At 37.1% G+C, this 19,533-nt stretch overlaps 2 protein-coding genes across 2 annotated transcripts; both read left to right on the top strand.

Moving 5' to 3' along the window:
• Nucleotides 1–208: 208 nt before the first annotated feature.
• Nucleotides 209–4,822, top strand: dnajc5gb (DnaJ (Hsp40) homolog, subfamily C, member 5 gamma b). Its single transcript, XM_073827064.1, has 7 exons — nucleotides 209–410; nucleotides 884–1,017; nucleotides 1,110–1,323; nucleotides 2,258–2,414; nucleotides 2,510–2,566; nucleotides 3,684–3,728; nucleotides 3,815–4,822. The coding sequence occupies exons 2-7, from the start codon at nucleotides 905–907 to the stop codon at nucleotides 3,862–3,864; spliced, it is 636 nt and encodes a 211-aa protein (XP_073683165.1). The 5' UTR covers nucleotides 209–410; nucleotides 884–904; the 3' UTR covers nucleotides 3,865–4,822.
• Nucleotides 4,823–10,313: 5,491 nt separating this feature from the next.
• On the top strand, nucleotides 10,314–19,526 carry slc30a2 (solute carrier family 30 member 2). The gene is made up of 7 exons (XM_073826708.1): nucleotides 10,314–10,347; nucleotides 10,483–10,629; nucleotides 16,066–16,219; nucleotides 16,295–16,463; nucleotides 17,784–17,889; nucleotides 17,968–18,102; nucleotides 19,376–19,526. The coding sequence occupies exons 1-7, from the start codon at nucleotides 10,329–10,331 to the stop codon at nucleotides 19,519–19,521; spliced, it is 876 nt and encodes a 291-aa protein (XP_073682809.1). The 5' UTR covers nucleotides 10,314–10,328; the 3' UTR covers nucleotides 19,522–19,526.
• Nucleotides 19,527–19,533: the final 7 nt, after the last annotated feature.

Genomic DNA, 19,533 nt, shown 5'->3' with positions numbered 1-19,533 from the left:
ATTCTGAAACATGTAGTTACATTTGAAAAATGTAACGTTTTAAAAAAAAAAAACTTTGAACGAACGTTCTTTTAAATTTACTGGAAGAACGTTTGTTCATAACTTTGAAAGAACATTATCCAATGTTCTAAGAACGTTCTCAGTTAACCCGGCCTTTACCGGGTTTTTCAAACGAAGGTGTGCCGCATTGCAAAGCTAGATACTTTCACTATTCCCCGCTCCTCTCTGTCAGTGAGCTTTCGTACTTGACGTAAGAGACGTCTAACTTTATTTCCTGCTTCCTGGTCATAACAGTGCTCAAGATCAATGGCACCGCTTTACTTTTCGGCGTTTAAACTCTGTAAATATTAGTAGAGATGAATACGGAAGTAACTTTAATAGAGATCAACTTACGCTACTTTTCATAAACGGTAAGTGATCGATTTGATTGATAAGTTGACGTTCTCAGTCAGTTGGTGATCTTTATCAGGCCTAAGCTCAAATCACCGACAAATCTACTTATGTAGAAAAATGTAAAATGCTTTCGTAATATACTTCGTAATAAAAGCTGAAATGTAAACGAAAATGAGTCATGTGGGTGTCAAAAGTGCTTAGGTGGATGAATTACTAACGTTATAAATATTTCTGTTTAAATGAATAAAGAATGTTAATCTATATTATCACATTATTTCTTGTTTTATCAGGTTGTATTTCTTCAATGTGACTCCTGTGTCAGATCTACATGTGTGAATGTCATTGGTCATTTTTCTTTATTTTTATTGCTTATTGTCTTTTAATCAGCTAGTATAATGTTAGTAAAATGTCACACAGGTGTTATACTTGTATATAAGAATATTTTAAATGAAAGGAAGGATAATCTCCATTTGTGATCTTCAATCTTTAGTGTTTCAAGCTGAATTGAACAATGACAGATGCAAACCGTCCTCAACGCAAGCTGTCCCGAGCTGGAGAGAGTTTATACCAGACGTTAGGCTTGGCGAAAGGAGCTTCATCTGAAGATATCAAAAAATCATACAGGTATTCTGCTTTACAGCTTATGATTATAAAGAAATCATAAATGCAACTTCCCTCTTGTTTTACGGCTTTGTTTTATAAATCTCCACCATAAGGAAACTGGCACTGAAGTATCACCCAGACAAGAACCCCAACAACCCAGAAGCGGCGGAGAAGTTCAAAGAGATCAACAATGCCAACACTATCCTCAACGACGAAACCAAACGACAGATCTACGACGAATATGGCTCCATGGGCCTCTACGTCGCAGACCAGTTCGGAGAGGACAGCGTTAAATACTACTTCCTCATGTCCAAATGCTGGTTTAAGGTTAGTAGTATGTTTATTTGTTTTTATTTCTACTTTTATACACACTACCAGTCATGTTTTTGAACAGTAAGTTTTTTAATGCTTTTAACGGGAGACACTGCAGGCAAAAACACTGTTTTTTCATGCACCTGTCAAGTTTGAGATTTTGGGCTTTTTGGTGTTTCATAAAGTGTTTTTTCACACTAGTGGAATGAAAGCACCCAAAAGACACTGTTAAATGTTTCTTTTATAGCACTTTATCTATTTGTGTCAATGCATTTCAATTACAATCCATATTTTTAAAGACTCTTTCCTCAAAATGAGTTTTTTCTCCTACATTGGGCCATAAATCTCCACTTCAGTAGCTCTTACACACACCAAACTCTATATCCTGAAGGTTTTTACAGAGGGATTTGTTCATATATAATTTGCTTGATTTTATACATTTTATTGCCCCCAAAATGGTAAAAAAAAAAATGTTGTTTTATGTCTGTTGTCCATTTTTTCTGAATTATGGAGTGACAAAATGAGATACCCAAAATCCCCTCTGTAAAAACATTTGACTCTAATATGTCAAAAAAAATGAAACAAGTATTTTGAAACTGGCCTCATCCTGTGTTTAGATTTTTGTACTAGAAATGTATGCAAATTAGCACATATTTCATTAAATAATACCTCATTTGCACATTTACACCTTACATTTTAGAAAACTTGTAATACAAAAAATGTTTGCAATTATCAATGTAATCAATTAACTGGGTAAGTAAAGTGATAACTATTAGTTAATTTTTTTCACCATATTTACCTGCGGTGTCTCGCCATGAAGTCTCTTCTGCACACCAAGCCTGCATTTATTTGATCCAAAGTACAGCTAAAACAGTACATTGGAATATATTTTAAAATGCATGATGACGAGTGGTGCAATCACTTAATTGTTTTATATTTTTTGGCTCAGGCGCTCGTGGGATTGGGAATGATCTTCACATGCTGCTGCTGTTTTTTCTGCTGTTGCTGCTGCTGTGGTAAATGTGGCGGTTCGGAGCACGAAGACAATTTTCAGTATGTGGATCCAGATGTGCTGGAGGCGGAGATGTCAGATGAGCGGGACAGAGGTGAGGAGACTGCAAACACAAGCTTTACAGGTTCTTTCAATAAAGAGGGAGCACTGTAAATCATGGAAATCACTGTATTTTCTTGTAATTTACAGGCAATGACACAGTAATAACAGGACAGCCTATTCCCTGTCCAGCGCCTGGAAATTCAGGTAAACAACAGATGCATTTTTTGTGTTTTAGATAGAGATAGACTACCAGTCAAAAGTTTTTGGACAGTAAGATTTTTATTGTTTTTTTAAAAAAGTCTCTTCTGCTCACCAAGCCTGCATTCATTTGATTCAAAGTAAAGCAAAAACAGTTAAATTTTAAAATATTTTTACTATTTCAAATAACTGTTTTCTATTTGAATATATTTTAAAATGTAATTTATTCCTGAGATCAAAGCTACATTTTCAGCATCATTACTCCAGTCTTCAGTGTGACATGATCCTTCAGAAGTCATTCCAATATGCTGATTTGCTGTTTAAGAAACATTTATTATCATTATTTTTATTATCAATATTTGAAACAGTTGAGTACGTTTTTCTAAAATGAAAAGCTTAAAAAGCACTATTCCATTCAAAAGCTTATAGTCAGTATAATTTTTTTTTTGTGGGCGGGAAGAGATTATAGAAAAGAATACTTTTATTTATCAAGGATGCTTTAAATTAAACAAAAGTGATAATAAAGCCATTAATAATGTTTCAAAAGATTTCTATTTCAGATAAATGCTGTTCTTCTGAACTTTCTGCTTATCAAAGAAACCTGAAATATCTACTCAGCTGTTTTCAACATAGTAACAAAAATAATGTTTTTAAGCAACAAATCAGAATATTAAAATTACTTTTGAAGGATCATGTGACAGGAGGTAAAAATTTCATCTCTGAAGTCACAGGAATAAATTACATTTTTTAAATATATTAAAAAAATTATATATTATAGTTATTTTAAATAGTAAAAATATTGTAAAATGATACTGTTTTTGTTGTACTTTGGATCGAATAAATATAGACTTGGGACTTCTTTAAAAAACACAAACATCTTACTGTTAAAAAACAATTGACTGTAGTATGAAATTTTTTTTCACACTATTATTGTTTTATCAGTACATTTACTGTGTTTTTAATCAAATAAATGCAGCCTCAGTTATAAAAAATAGCCAAAATATCAAAAATAGTCAAATTCATTGATAATGAAACACTCATTTGTCAATATTCTAATTCACATTGCTAACTATTATTGTCTTTTTGTTCATTACTTAACTATTACTTTCTTTGTGTTGTTTAGAAGGAAACACCGTGATTGTAGGAATGCCCATTCCAGCAAACTCAGGTGAATATCATCATTAACATGTTTTATTTTTATTTTTGGCATTCAAATTCAGATTCTGATGTTTATTTTGCTGTTTTCTCCTACAGACACTTCTATACTGATCACTCCAGACTCACATATGGCACATATAGAATAGAGCAAACGACAACCTCCAGACTTCTCCCTGTTTCTGGCTGTGGAAATGAGGACACTGCTGTAGAAATGTGTTTGGGCATCAGTGGTTCGTATTACACAGTGCCTGTGCAGTTTGTGTTGCTCATTTGATCTCCACACATAATTCTAGTTTTGTTTACATAATTTTAGAATTGCCTTTTGGTTGCTTGAATGTCTAGTTTATATTGTTATGCTTCATTGATGTGCCACTTAAAGCAGCTGTATGTCATTTTGTGTATTTTTGCATTTGGAAAGAAACAGAAGCCGTTCGCCATATTAGAAGTGATTTTGAAATGGATATTATAAGGTAATAAAACATACAGTTGCTTTAAATGACCTCTGGAGTACAATCAAACTCATCTTGCACAACAAAGTCAGCCTGAAGTAATACCACAGAATGTTCTGTTTATATAGCAACACCAGATTCATTGATTTGCTCGATTTAGTTTTCTATTTATCATCTTTAACGTGTACATTGTGTAGATGTTAAACCATGCTTTTCAAGTGAAATCTAATATATGCACTAGTGTGCTTTACATCACAGTGAGTCTCAAGAACATAAAGTTTTATTGTTAGTATTGTTAGTTTATTTGTTAAGGCTCCAATCCATAATGATAAATAAGTCCAACAGTCTTTTCTTATCTGTATATACACAAACATTGATAGTTTATCAAAGACAACTATATGTGGTTTATTTTGCCACCGTTGCAAGAAAACCTTGAAGTAACCTCTGTGAAACCTTAAAGTAAACTTTTTTGTGATACATAATAATTTAGTATGATGTTGATTTTTAGAAGATTCAAAATGATCATTTAGGCTGGGGTTTGAAAGACCACTGAAATCTTCTGGTACACTCTTAAAAAAAGTTCTTTATTGGCTTTGGTGGTTCTTCCATGGAACCTTTCGAATGCAGAAAAGGTACTTTATACTCGAAAAAGGTTCTTCAAAGTGATTCTTTTAAGAACTGTTCACTGAAAGGTTCTTTGGGGAACCAAAAATGGTTCTTCTATGGCATCACTGCAAAAACACCTTCATTTTTAAGAGTGTAAAGCAGGTAATTTGCAGATGAATGTTGTGTTTATTGTGGTAATATTGCACAGCCTCAGGGATAATTTTGTCTGAGATTCTGTTTGTAAACAATTTTTGTTTATAATTACATTATTTCTATGTGGAATTATGACAGATTAATAAATATAGTTGATTACTTTATCTACTCAAGGTTTAATGTGAGCTTATTTCTGCAAATCTACAGCAGTGAAATATGGGCCATTCTAAAGAAATTGGGCCAAACGACTGTGCCACAACCAAAAAAAAAAAAAACACACACATTTAAACAGCATTTAAGTATTTAAATCTTAATTGTTTACTGAGAACCTTCTATTATCTATTGAAAGCCAAAATAATATTTAAAATATTAGTACGCTTAATATATGTAACATCATGATTTATTGGGTACTTTCAGGCGGGAGGTGGCTGTCCCAAACCCTAAGTCCTGAATTTCAACTTATTAAAATGATATTGAAATAATTTTATTTTCCATTATTACACGGCTCTTTGGAATGCTTGATTCTGATTGGTCAGTTGAGACATTTGCAGGTTCGTTCTTTTCAAATAATCACCGCTCCAAAGTAATAACGCATAGCCGGTACTACTTGTATGTTTAAAATCCCTCCGTGCCAACAAAGATTACCGTTTGGCGCCATCTTGTGACAAACACTGGACAAACACAATTAACAATGGAAAATTTCGACATTAATCTATTTAAATTGTCTTACTAACGTACATAGTTTGAAGGTTAGTCACGTGGTACTATATCGTTTCGCGGAAGGATAAAAATGTTAATTTAAAACAAATATGCCAATAAAAGGTTTCAAATTCATATTCATGTCCAGTTTTTTTCCTTATGTGGCAAGTAGCCGTGTAATAAGCGGGATAATGTACAGGCAGCCGGTAGTTATCGCAGAAATAAGCCCCTTCAGTGTGATACAAGACCCTCCGCTTCGCGTCGGGTCCTGATCACACTGTCGGGGCTTATTTCTGCGATAACTACCGGCTGCCTGTACATTATCCCTTACTTGTTGTTTTTGAAAGGTGTCTCGCATTTTCATGTCACTACCGAAACACTCTACAAGTCCATTGGCCAAGACTAAATTAAACTATACCCATAAATTTATGATCAGAAAATATTCCCATGTCCCTCTCCCGCATGGCTACAAGGTGTGAGTAGATAGGCCCAATCATTTTGAGGTAAATGTGGTCAAAAGTCTGAAAATCTTTAAGGAATGTCACCACCGAACACCTTTTTTTCTGCAGCTAGGCATAATTTTTGGGAGCTTTTCTATAAAATTTGACATTTAAACATTTTGTGGAGTTTTAGTAGTGACATCTTTGTTTTTTGGGTGTTATCCCATAAAATTGTCACTACCGAAACAATCCCGACCAAAACATGTCTTCATCGTTTCGGTTGCGACAAAAAGGAACACACAATCTTCATATTGGGGAAAATCATTTTTTAATATAGTTATGCAAATTTGTATTATTTTAATATGTTTTAGTAGTGTTTTAGTTTTCAAGTTAAAATTTTGTAATTGGATGTGGTCACTACTAAATCATTACTATCACTACCGAAACATGGGATGTTTTGTCCAAAACAAAGTATAATGAATTATCACACAGTTTCCTAACTTACGGAGCCCCTTACGTCACCTGTAGAAGAAAAATAATTAATCCGTGGGGACGGTTTTGCAATTCGTTCCCTCAGTTTATAAACCGTTCTCACGAATTCTTAAACTGTTCCCTCAGTTTAACAATTCGTGCCCACGGATTAACAAACCGTACCCACGAATTTCCAATCCGTGCGCTCAGATTTTGTAAACCGTACCCTCGGATTTTGAATCCGTACCCACAAAATCATAATCCGTGCGCACGCTTTCGCAATCCGTTCCCACAGTTTGTAAACTGCTCTCACGGATTTGTGATTATGATAAGCTTTTCACCCAGAGTTAGATGCATGCTGCACTATTAATGTTGTTATTATTAAATAAGGCCTATTATTACATTGCATTTAGTTTGAGAGCAAAGGAATGGCAACATAAGCTGTACATTATTTGTTTTGTATTGCTTTTTACCTTCTCCTCTCCAAAACTCGTTTTTTTTTTATTCAGGTAATTTTATATTTTGAAAAATATTTTATAAAACAAAGCCGTTTGAACAGCGCTCTTCACTTATTATTTTATTTTGGTACCATGACCGCACTTACAAAACAGGCTTCTTTTATCGTTTATTTTACATTAATAACCAATAGGTTAAAACACATGATGTTTTGGCAGCTAATCTATTGGTGATTAATATAAAATAAATCTAAAAACTCTGTTTTGTCAGTGTTGCATAGTCTCATATAGCCTACTGAGAAATAAAGTTTAATAAATGCAAAACAATGCATCCAGCATATAAACAGGTGTCCTGGTTGAATTTGGGGGCGGGGCCACAAATCCGTGAGAGCAGTTTACAAACTGTGGGAACGGATTGCGAAAGCGTGCGCACGGATTATGAATTTGTGGGTACGGATTCAAAATCCGAGGGTACGGTTTACAAAATCTGAGCGCACGGATTGGAAATTCGTGGGCACGGTTTGTTAATCCGTGGGCACGAATTGTTAAACTGAGGGAACAGTTTAAGAATTCGTGAGAACGGTTTATAAACTGAGGGAACGAATTGCAAAACCGTCCCCACGGATTAATTATTTTTCTTCCACAGGTGACGTAAGGGGCTCCGTACTAACTACACTCGACGCGACGCGTGAAAAAAGTATCGAACTAGCCGCGACAGTGACACGCGAAATTTCTATTTTAGAAACGGCGTCTATTTCTGCAACATCGCGGTTGGAGCAACAACATACAAACCAATGACAATGATAATCTGAATGAGAAAGTATTCGTACCCCTTAATTTTTTTCACATTTTGTTATGTTGCTGCCTTATGTTACACTACTTTAAATTACTTTTTTCCCAAATCAATCTACACTCCCTACTCCATAATGGCAAAGCACAAAATATGTTTTTAACATTTGTGTAAATTTATTAAAAATAAAAAACTGAAAAGATCCCGTTGCATAAGTATTCATACCCTTTTCTGGGACACTCGAAATTTAGCTCAGGAGCATTCATATTGCTTCTAGATGTTACTAAACTTGGAGTGGAGTTAAACTGTGGCAAATCCATTTGAATGAGTCTGATTTACAAAGGCACACACCTCTCAGAAAAGGTCTGACAGCTGAAAATGCAAATCAGAGCAAAAACCAAGTCCTGAGGTCAAGATAACTGCCTGTAGAGCTCAGTGACAGACTTGCGTTAAGGCAATGATCTAGGGAAGAGTTCAGAAAAAAAAAATCTGCTGCATTGAAGGTTCACAGAAGCATTCTCCATAATGGAAGACGATTGGAACAACTAGGACTCTAGAAAATGTCTGCCAGCCCCCATCCAAGCTGACAGAGCTTGAGAGGTGAAAAGGTGAGGCAAAGAATGGCAGATAATTGCCAAATGCAGATGTGCAAAGCTTGTCACATCAGACCCAAAAAGACTTGAGGCTGTAAAGGTGCTTCAACTATGTACTGAGTTAAGGGTATGAATACTTATGCAATGTACTTATTTCAGTGTTTTATTTTTAATACATTTGTAAAATTTGCAAATCTGGTTCTTGCTTTGTCATTATTATGGTGTATGGAGTGTAAATTAATGTGGGGGAAAACTAATTTGAAGCAGTTTAACATAATGCTGCAACAAAACAAAATGTGAAAAAATGAAGGGGTATGAATACTTTTGCAAGGCACTGTATGTGCTTTTTTCAATGTTAAAAGTGTCTAATGTGAGTTGGAATATTATATTGTGAGACATTTATAGCCATACTGAAAGCAACAACAGCTAGTTTACCTCAGATCGTTACATTAAAACTGCGAACTCAATACGAATCAGCAAGTGTTTTCCATGACAAAGATGGTATCAATCACTGAGTATGTAGTTTTAATAATCTAAAAAAACTGCTATATTTGTGAATTAGATTAATTGTCTTTTTCGTTAGGAATGCAGGGCACTTCTGTGCTTCAAAATGGCTTTGATTCTGTCAAATTTCTTGTCGCGTCGCGTGTAGTTAGAAGACGTTAGGATAATGTTAAACATGTAATTGCTATTGATTTACCTCTTAAATGTTTTAAAAAATAGCAAAAAATATATATTTACAATGTAGATGTAAGCAAAATCTTAATAGGCCAATATAACTCTAATTAAATTATTAACACTGTGTTTCAGTAATGACAAATTTGGGGAAAAGACAAATATTCCAAAACTTTCTGAAAATGCAGTATGAGAATTAACTGCACAATTACTAGAGTAATTGTGTACCTTGAATATTATACAATTTGCATAAGTTTTATTTATTTATATATTTGGAAAAATACGTTCCAACTCTGACTTTGGACAAATTCTGTAGAATGATCCATATATGCATGCTAAACAAAAGAATGTTTTCTAACATTCTAAAAGCATTTTTTGAATATTTTCAGTATGGTTTTTCAAGTAAATGTTATGAAGAGCATTCGGGGGGATTTCAAATTTTACGCAAACATACTGGTAAAGTTAGTTTTGAATGTTGCCTAAACCAGCTGTAATAAGTCGTAATTTTTTTTAAACAAACATCCTAAAGTGTTTCAGAAAAACGTTACATTAATAATCTATAAATAGCGTTTTTGTGCTAATGTTTTGATAACATTATTAGAGACAAGACCGTTACTTGAAGAACATTTTTTTTCATAAATAACCTAGCCTGATCTGAGAAGGTTCTTTAGCTGCGATGTGCAAATGTGAGCATGTGTTTTCCAAACCCTCCCTTTTTATCACTAGTTTTAGAATGTAACCTTGAAACTAAATGAAAACTAAACATGGTTTGACTGCACCAACACATTTTCAGTTAAAGCAGCAGCGTGTGAAACAGCACATGGCTGCAAACTTTGTTTTCGTATTCGTTCATTTACCAAACGTTTTCTAGAAATTTTGACTCCAGCTTTTCAAAAAGTCTTGAGAGTATAATCCATCTTGTAATTATAAGCACTAGTTATTAAAAGGATTTTCAGTCATTATCTCCATGATGAATTTGGAGAAGGTCCAGCTGAACAAGCAGGACAAGAGCTTGACGGACTCACTTGAACTTTTGGGGTAAGTCTCTCAAATTCATTTAATCTGACTTGTTTGAAGTGTCCAATCTAAATTTCTTCACTCTGTTTCTTTTAGTCTACTGGATAATTCAGAAGATGAATACCTCAGCACTCAGTTTGAGTGTAAACATGACACTCAGGCGTTTCATTGTCACAGCCTGAGAGAAACAAGCTTGAAGCAGCAGGGCAAAACACAGGCCCGGAGGAAGTTACTCATCACATGTGCTGTGTGCGTGCTCTTCATGATCGGAGAAGTCATTGGTGAGAATAAAAGGGCAAGCATAGTTTAAACAACTTTGTAACTATGTAACATGCTGATTGCAAAACTACAGTTGCACCAGAACTTTTTATATTAGATGCATTTGAGTCTTGTGTGTTGATGTTCTGCTCTTGTAGGTGGTTATGCTGCTCACAGTCTGGCTATAATGACTGATGCTGCACATCTTCTCACTGACTTTGGCAGTGTTTCCGTTAGTCTCTTCTCACTGTGGATTTCCTCTAGGCCACCATCCAAACGCCTGACCTTTGGATGGCATCGATCAGGTGTGTTTGTATGTATTTATGTGCAAATACACTACCAGTCAAAAGTTTTTGAACAGTAAGATTTTTAATGTTTTTTAAAGAAACCTCTTCTGCTCTCCAAGCCTGCATTTATTTGATCCAAAATACAGCAAAAGCGGTAACATTGTGAAATATTTTTACTATTTAAAATAACTGCTTTCTATTTGAATATATTTTAAAATGTAATTTATTCCTGTGATCAAAGCAACATTTTTCAGCATCATTACTCCAGTCTTCAGTGTCACATGATCCTTAAGAAATCATTCTAATAGGCTGATTTGCTGTTGAAGAAACATTTTTATTAGTATTATCAATATATAAAACAGTACATTTTTTATAGAAAGATCCTAAGATCAGCATTTATCTTAAATAAAAAGCTTTTGTAACATTATACACTGTACCATTTAAAATCTTGGAGTGAGTATAATTATAGAAATTAATATCAAAGATATCTATTTCAGATAAATGCTGTTTTTCTGAACTTTCTATTCATCAAAGAAACCTGAAAAAAATTTACTTGGCTGTTTTCAACATCATCATCATCATAATAATAATAATAAAGTTATTTGAGAAGCAAATCAGAATATTTGAATATGAATATTTGAATATGACTTTGTGACTGGAGTAATGATGCTAAAAATTCAGCTTTGAAATCACAGGAATAAAATACATTTTAAAACTTTCAAATAGAAAACAGTTATTTTAAATAGTACAAATATTTCAAAATGTTACTGTTTTTGCTGTACTTTGAATCCAATAAATGCAGGCTTGGTGAGCAGAAGACACTTCTCGCTGAAAATCTCGCTGTTCAAAAACTTTTGACTGGAAGTGTACAAAGTGTGATAAGTGTGTTATCCTCCCCAAGGCTGCATTTACTTGATTAAAAATAGCATAAAAACAGTAATATTGTGAAATATTATTACAATTTTAAATAGCTATTTTTTATTTGAATATATTTGAAAATGCTATTTATTCCTGTGAGCATTTTTTATTTTTCTTTCAGCATCATTACGCCAGTCTTCAGTGTCACATGATCCTTCAGAAATCATTCTAATATGCTGATTTGCTGCTCAAGAAACATTTCTGATTAATATCAGTGTTCTTTCTGCTTCATATTTTTGTGGAAACCGTAACACATGTTTTAGGATCCTTTGATTAATAGAAAGTTTTTAACAACAACATTTATGTGAAATATAATTATTTTGTAACATTATAAATGTCTATGCTGTCTCTTATGATCAATTTAATGCATCTTTGTTGAATAAAAGTAATATTTTTAATATATAATATATATATAATATATAATATATAACCAACAAGTACACCAGTCACTCGCATGTGCTTGCACAGGGAGTCACCATCTTATCCTGTGTTTTCTGGAAATTGATTATCTGGACCCGTCCAGTGACTGCTGAGAAAGATCAGCTGACGACAGGGGAAAGTCCTTGTGACGGTATGGAGAGACATCTGGCAGGAGGGAATAGACCCCAACGGGACAGTCTTGGGTTAGCTGCCCACGACTGTAGTCTCTCATGCCTTGCAGCATGTCAGAGACACCCCCATTAGCTACGAAGAGGCAAACAGAGAGAACACCCCCAGAGTCTGCGAGAGCGGGGGCGGAAGAAGACTCATCGGCTGACAAAACGATAACGACTAGACCGGAAACGACTACGAGTAAAGATAGCACAGCGCAAGACAATACCACAGCAAGCAGCGCAAGCACGGCCAAAGCAGCAGACCTCAAGCTGCAGATATGCAGCTGTGGGTGGAGGAGAGTAACATCTTTCCGGGGTTTGAGGATTCACCAGGGAAAGAAAAGGTGCTTGAGGGAAGACAGTCAAGGGCCTCGCATTGACTACTTTCTGCGGAAGGGGTCAAATCAGTCGAGTGAAGCTCACCAACTGGACGGAAACCATAGTTTGTAGGGCATCAGCACCCCCGTTGTGGAAGAGGTAAACTCAAGCACAGAGCTAGTGGTGGAACAAACATCAGCGGTGGAACCCACCCAAACTCCCCGACCTGTAGTCGAGCGGAGGTTTCCAAGCTACAGACTGCATGTGAAATGGCCCGGTGCTGCGGAGAAAAAGCTGTGGGAAACGGTGAACAAAGACCTGACCCTGTCCCTCGAACAACTTCGAGGCACAGTGGAGAAGAAGTTGGAGGAAATGGGAAACATTTGGGGTACTAGAGTCGAAAGTCACTAAACAGGCTCCCACTCCACCAGTCTCCAGGAGGCAACAGGAAATCAAACGCCTCATTCAAGAAAGGAGACAACTCAAGAAACTTTGGAAGAAGGCCTCGGAAGGGGAAAAGGAGGGCATAAGCACCCTCCAAGCTGACATTAAAACACGTCTGGCATCCCTCCGTAGAGCAGAAAACTTACGGAAAAGAAGGAGGAATAAAGAACAAACAAGAACACGGTTCTATAAAGATCCCTTCAAGTTCCTGAAGACTCTCTTCATTAAGGAGAAAAGTGGAGTTCTAAAAACAACAAAGGATGACCTGGAGGAGCACCTGAGATCAACACACTCTGATCCAAAGCGCCATGAACATCTGGCCATCCCACAAGACATTCCACCAATCGACCCCCCAGAGTACCAATTTGAGATCGGTCCACCAACGTGGAAAGAAGTGGAGAAGATCGTCCATCGGGCACGAACAGCATCAGCGCCTGGGCCAAACGGAGTCCCATACAAAGTGTACAAGAACGCACCAGATGTATGTAGGTTTCTGTGGAGCCTCATGAGGACAGTATGGCAGAAGAAGACCATACCCAAAGCGTGGCGTAGGGCAGGTGGGATCCTCATCCCAAAGGAGAAGGATGCCGCAAACATCAACCAGTTCCGCCCCATCGCCTTGCTCAACGTGGAGGGTAAGATCTTCTTCAGGGTCGTTGCAAAAAGGATGGCCGAGTTCCTGCACAGAAACGAGTACGTGGATACATCGGTACAAAAGGCAGGAATATCTGGCTTCTCTGGCTGCCTAGAACATGCTAGCATGATCTGGCACCAGATTCAAACGGCAAAGATAGGAAAAAGGGACCTCCATGTGATCTTCCTGGACCTTGCAAATGCCTTCGGCTCTGTGCCCCATGAGCTCCTCTGGACTACTTTCAAGTTTTTTAACATCCCGGACTCCATCACAACCCTGGTCAAAGACTACTTTCAAGACCTGCAATTCTGCTTCACTACCGCTGAATTTACCACCTCATGGCAGTGCCTGGAAGTAGGCATCATGGCTGAATGTACCGTCTCTCCCTTGGCGTTCACCATGGCGATGGAGATTATCATCCGAGCCTCAAAATGGGTTGTTGGTGGGCAAAGACTTGGCTCTTGTCGCCTCCCTCCCATTAGAGCCTATATGGATGACCTTACCACCTTGACTACCACCGTTCCATGCACCAGGAGGCTACTCAGAAAACTCGAGGAGAACATCAGGTGGGCCCGTATGAAGATAAAACCATCTAAGTCACTACTACCCCGAGTGTTGTGGCCCCTGGCAGTCTATGAGGTGGCCATCACGACAGTAGAGGAACTAGAGAGAAGAGTCACAGCCTATATTAAGAAATGGCTTGGAGTTCCACGCTGCATCACCACCATAAGCCTTTATGGAGACAGCGTCCTCAATCTGCCACTCACCAGTCTTACAGAGGAGTTCAAGTGTGCCAAAACACGGCTGCAGATGACCTTGAACGAATCCAAAGATCCGATGATTCGGGAAAATGTCCCGACCCTGGTTACTGGGCGCAAGTGGAGACCAGCAAAAGCAGTAGAGGAGGCAATAGCAGCTCTTAGACATGCTGATATTGTGGGAAATGTTCAGCTAGGAAGGGGAGGCCTTGGATTAACAACTAGCCGCCCAGCCTGGAGAAACGCTACTGCTCCAGCACGGAGGAAGATGGTGGTGGAGGAAGTGCAGCGTCAGGAAGAGATGGCAAGATGGGCCAAGGCAGTTGCCCTCGGCAAACAGGGACTGTGGACACGGTGGGAAAGTGTCGAAAGGAGGAGGTTGAGCTGGAGGGATGTATGGGCCATAGAAGCGAGGAACTTGAGCTTCACCATCAGAGCCACATATGACGTCCTCCCAACACCAGTTAATCTCCATCAGTGGTTTGGTGAAGATCCTGGGTGTGTCCTGTGCTCCAGGCCAGCCTCCCTCCGGCATATACTCACCGGGTGTAAAACCAGCCTTACCCAAGGACGTTACACTTGGCGCCACAACCAAGTCTTGAAGAGCCTTGCTGCCACACTGGAGCAAAAGCGATCCAGCATCAACGCACTATCACCGTCAATGCCTAACCCCTCAACAACACCATGGGCAATGGCCTTCGTCCGTGAAGGGGCTTCAGCCACCAGGATCAACTCCACACCATCAGAGAGAAGCCAGTTGTGCCTAGCACGTGACTGGAAGATGCTGGCAGATATTGGTAAACAGCTGGTGTTCCCCTCAGAAATAGCCACTACCACTTTAAGGCCTGACTTGGTGCTCTGGTCCCCCTCCGTAAAGAAGGTATATATAATCGAACTCACCGTACCCTGGGAGGATTCCATGGAAGAGGCATATGAGCGGAAACATCTGCGGTATGCCGACCTAGCCGCCGAAGCAAAACATCGTGGCTGGAATGCGGAAGTCTGCCCGGTGGAAGTTGGGTGCAGAGGGTTTGTGGGAACATCCACCACAAAACTGCTGAGGGACTTGGGAATTAAGGGCAAAAACCAGCGCACAGCTATTAAAACTGCATCAGAGGCAGCAGAAAGAAGCAGCCAGTGGCTTTGGCTGAGGAGAAATGAACCTAGGTGGGCCCCCAAGTAGTGTGCCAGGATGTATGCAGTCGGCTTTGACTTGACTCAGGGAACAGGACGCCTCTGTGATGCACAGTCCCCTGAGATGTCCGGCACGTGACTCTCATAGATAATTGGTCTTGGGACGCAAGCTGAGGTCTGATCAACCTACAGCTGGCCGCCTCTGGGGAGGGTGTATAGTGTCAAAGGCCGAAACACCCCATGACCCAGAGGAACACTACTGATGATGCGTCCCGTAAATTCAATTCTTCCCGCGAAGCTATCATTCACCAACAAGTACACCAGTCACTCGCATGTGCTTGCACAGGGAGTCACCATCTTATCCTGTGTTTTCTGGAAAAGGAAATTGATTCCCACGAAATATAAAGCAGCACAACTATTTTTAAAGGTGAAAATAATCAGCATATTAGAATGATTTCTGAAGGATCATGTGACACTGAAGACTGGAGTATGATGCTGAAAATTTTTCTTTTCATCACATGAATAAATTACATTTTAAAATATATTGCAATAGAAAATAGTCATTTAAAATTGCAATATTATTTCACAGTATTACTGTTTTTACTGTATTTTTAAACAAGTGTTTCATGATGTTTCTATTGTTTGTTTCATCCAGAGGTTTTAGGAGCTCTTCTGTCTGTTCTGTCCATCTGGACTGTGACGGTGGTCCTTGTTCTCTTTGCTATACAGAGGCTCATCAGTGATGATTATGAAATACACAGTGATGCCATGATGATCACAGCTGGATGTGCTGTAGCGCTTAACATATTGTGAGTGATGCTCCCTAAGTTCATGAATGTGTGTTGGCATGTTCTTGTTCAGTGTTTCATGTGTGTTTCCATCAGTTTGGCTTTCCTTCTCCATCAGTCTCCGGTCCGTCACTCTCACTCTCACAGTCACAGACTCACAGATGAATACAAGAACACCAGCGTGAGGGCCACTTTCATTCACGTCCTGGGAGATTTGCTGCAGAGTTTAGGTGTGCTGGTGGCTGCCACAATCATCTACTTCAGGGTTTGTACATTTATTATTGGCATTTACAAAAGTGCTCAGACTTTTCGTATGTGTGGACGCGTAGTCACACAAATGTGTGAATGTGATTTTCACCTAAACATCACTTTACTTCATCATTTATGCTCAATATGTTTGAATCAACTTGTTTTTAGTGATTTTTATTGGATGTATTTAGTCAGACTTCTTTAAGTTAACACAGATGTAGATCATCACTTTAAATATCAATTTGATCCAGTAGTAAAATATATTTTTATAATTTAACCACACATTCACGTTTGTGGTTCTCTGTTGTTGTTTAATAACCTAATAAACACGCAGGTAAACAATCTAAATATTTAATCATTTTTATTACGTAATTAATTATTAGCTTTTCGTGAAATTATGGAAGAACGTTTCCATAATGAATAAAGGTAATTGCGACATTTTGTCTCACAATTCTGAGACATAAACTTACAAATGTGAGAACTCGCAATTTCAATATACTTTTTTGCAAATTGATGCTAAAAAAATTCAGCTTTAAATCACAGGAAAAACTAACATTTTAATGTATATTCAAATAGAAAACAGTTATTTTAAATAACTGAGTAAAAATATTTAAAACATTTTTGCTTTACGTTGGATCAAATAAATGCAGGCTTGGAGAACAGAAGAGACTTCTTTAAAAAACATTAAAAATCTTTAAAAAACCTTTGCCTTTTAGTGTATTTGATTAAAAATACAGTAAAAACAGTAATATTGTGAAATATGATTACAATTTAAAATAACTGATTTCTGTTTGGATAGATTATACAATGTAATTTATTCCTGTGATGCAAAGCTGAATTTTCAGCATCATTACTCCAGTCTTCAGTGTCACAAGATCCTTCAGAAATCTTTTGAATGTGTTGATTTGCATTAATATCAGTGTTTTTTCTTTTCATATTTAGGATTCTTTGATTAAAAGAAATTTTATACAACAACATTTATGTTAAATTCAATTATTTTGTAACATTATATGCATCCTGATTGCTGAATAAAAGTGATAAGTTTTTCTTACTTCCGTATTATGGTTTCCTCGCAATTGCAATTAATTTTTTTGCAAATTGTGATATACACTCAAAATTGTAAGGAAAGAAAATTCAGAACGGTCAGATAAAAAGTCACAATTACCATTATGCATTACCTTTATTATTTTCATTTATTCAGTGGTAAAAAAAAAAAGCTGGCCTCCATAAGAAACCCTTTTTTAAAATTTTATTATTTGAATTTTTTTTTTTTTACCACTGCATATTCAATAAAACACAAAATGCATTCATAACTTTTGTTCCTCTGTCCAAACAGCCTGAATGGAAAATAGCAGATCCTATTTGTACTTTTCTGTTTTCATTATTTGTGCTTGGAACAACATTCACCATCCTGAAAGACATCTTCAAAATACTAATGGAAGGCAAGTGATTGATTGATCTGTAATTGTGAATGGCCGTATGGTTGAAACATTAGCTGAATGTTAATGTTTTATCTAAAGGAGTCCCACATGGTGTTGACTTTGACTCGGTGAAAGAAGTTTTGCTATCAGTGGGCGGAGTCAAATCTACACACAGTCTGCGAATGTGGGCCCTAACCACCAGCGAAACCCAGCTCTCCGTGCACGCGGTCATAGGTAGGTTAAAGTGCACACAAATGACAGTTTTTGGTGTCGTGTGACCAGAAAAGGCCCAGTTTTTACAGGACGTTCTAAACGTGTTCTAAACTTGGTTGTGCACCACTAGTTTAACCATTAACTGGTTTCAAGGTGGACACAAACAAACTTTTCATGTTAAAGTAATTCTGTTTGTATGTACTATATTAAAGGGCTTTCCAAGCACTACTTTTTTGATTTTCAAAAACTTCAAAGATCTCACTTATCAAACTATGTTTTATCTTTCAAATTTTAAAAAGATAAATGTATAAATAAAAATATACTAATATAATAAAATGGCAAGAATAAACTGAGGCATGTGCAAAGAATGCAATAATGCCAACTTTAAGAACAAAAAGGCAAAGAGAAATAAAGCACATAACATTTAATATGAATAAAAGTTAGACTGGCAGCAACAGGTGTGATACCAGTTTAAAATATATATTTTATCCATTTGTATACATTAAAAACAAATATGTAGGTTTAATTTTGGCATTGGTGAGGACATAAAGGCAGACAACAGACATTTAATTGTTCGATCAAAATTACTGCTAGGGACATTTTATTAGTTGCTGCTCAAATGATTCGCAATCTGTGATCCGAAGTACCAATCTGAATCAAATGATTTGTGAACCCGTTCCAAAGTTCAGATCTGAATCAAATGATTCACAAAGCCGCACCGAAGTACTGGTCTGAATCAAATGATTTGTGAACCCAATGTGAAGTTCCGATCTGAATCAAATGATCCGCAATCTGTGCTTTGAAGTCCCAATCTGAATCAAATGATTCAGTTTACACTTCGAAGTTCCTATCTAAATAAAAAAAAAATATTCACAATCTGCGCTTCGAAGTCCCGATCTGAATCAAACGATTCACAAATCCACTCTGAAGTTCTAATCTAAATCAAATGATTTGTGAACCCACTCTGAAGTTCCGATCTAAATCAAATGATTCACAATCTACACTCCAGTCCTGATCTGGGTCAAATGATTTGTGAACCCGAATATTGCTATTTTCAAGGGTTTTCCTGGCCTTAAATTTCAAAAAGTCAAATTCAAGTACTTTAAGCACTTTTTAAGGCTAATTTGTGCTTTTTGAGATATTGAAACCAGAGACAAGAATTAAGAAACTTCTACGGTATCAAAAATGTTGATATAATATAGGCCTTATTTAATAATCTTACTGATAATTTCTATATTGGAAATCTGGTCAGGTTACTCTGTAGTTTGAACTCAAATGAATGATTTATTTCCAGATGAGCAAAGCAACCCACAGACTGTGCTGATGGACATGACCAGACTACTCCAGACACAATTTGGATTCAGCAATATCACCATTCAGACAGAGATGTACTCTGATGATGTGGCTTATTGCTTACAGTGCCAGGACCCAATGGACTGACATGTGATTTAG

Source organism: Garra rufa, chromosome 21 (assembly GCF_049309525.1).
Source record: "Garra rufa chromosome 21, GarRuf1.0, whole genome shotgun sequence".
Classification (NCBI taxonomy): domain Eukaryota; kingdom Metazoa; phylum Chordata; class Actinopteri; order Cypriniformes; family Cyprinidae; genus Garra; species Garra rufa.
The sequence above is the reverse complement of the archived record's forward strand: the minus strand, read 5'-3'. Positions and strand labels throughout refer to the sequence as shown.

Bases quoted from the DNA above. Each gene is read 5' to 3' on its own strand.
- dnajc5gb (XM_073827064.1), top strand. From the start codon at position 905: ATGACAGATGCAAACCGTCCTCAACGCAAGCTGTCCCGAGCTGGAGAG. The intron at 1,018-1,109 runs GTATTCTGCTTT...CTCCACCATAAG, and splicing joins GATATCAAAAAATCATACAG to GAAACTGGCACTGAAGTATC. The intron at 2,415-2,509 runs GTGAGGAGACTG...TGTAATTTACAG, and splicing joins GTCAGATGAGCGGGACAGAG to GCAATGACACAGTAATAACA.
- slc30a2 (XM_073826708.1), top strand. The intron at 17,890-17,967 runs GCAAGTGATTGA...TTTTATCTAAAG, and splicing joins CTTCAAAATACTAATGGAAG to GAGTCCCACATGGTGTTGAC. The intron at 18,103-19,375 runs GTAGGTTAAAGT...ATTTATTTCCAG, and splicing joins CTCCGTGCACGCGGTCATAG to ATGAGCAAAGCAACCCACAG.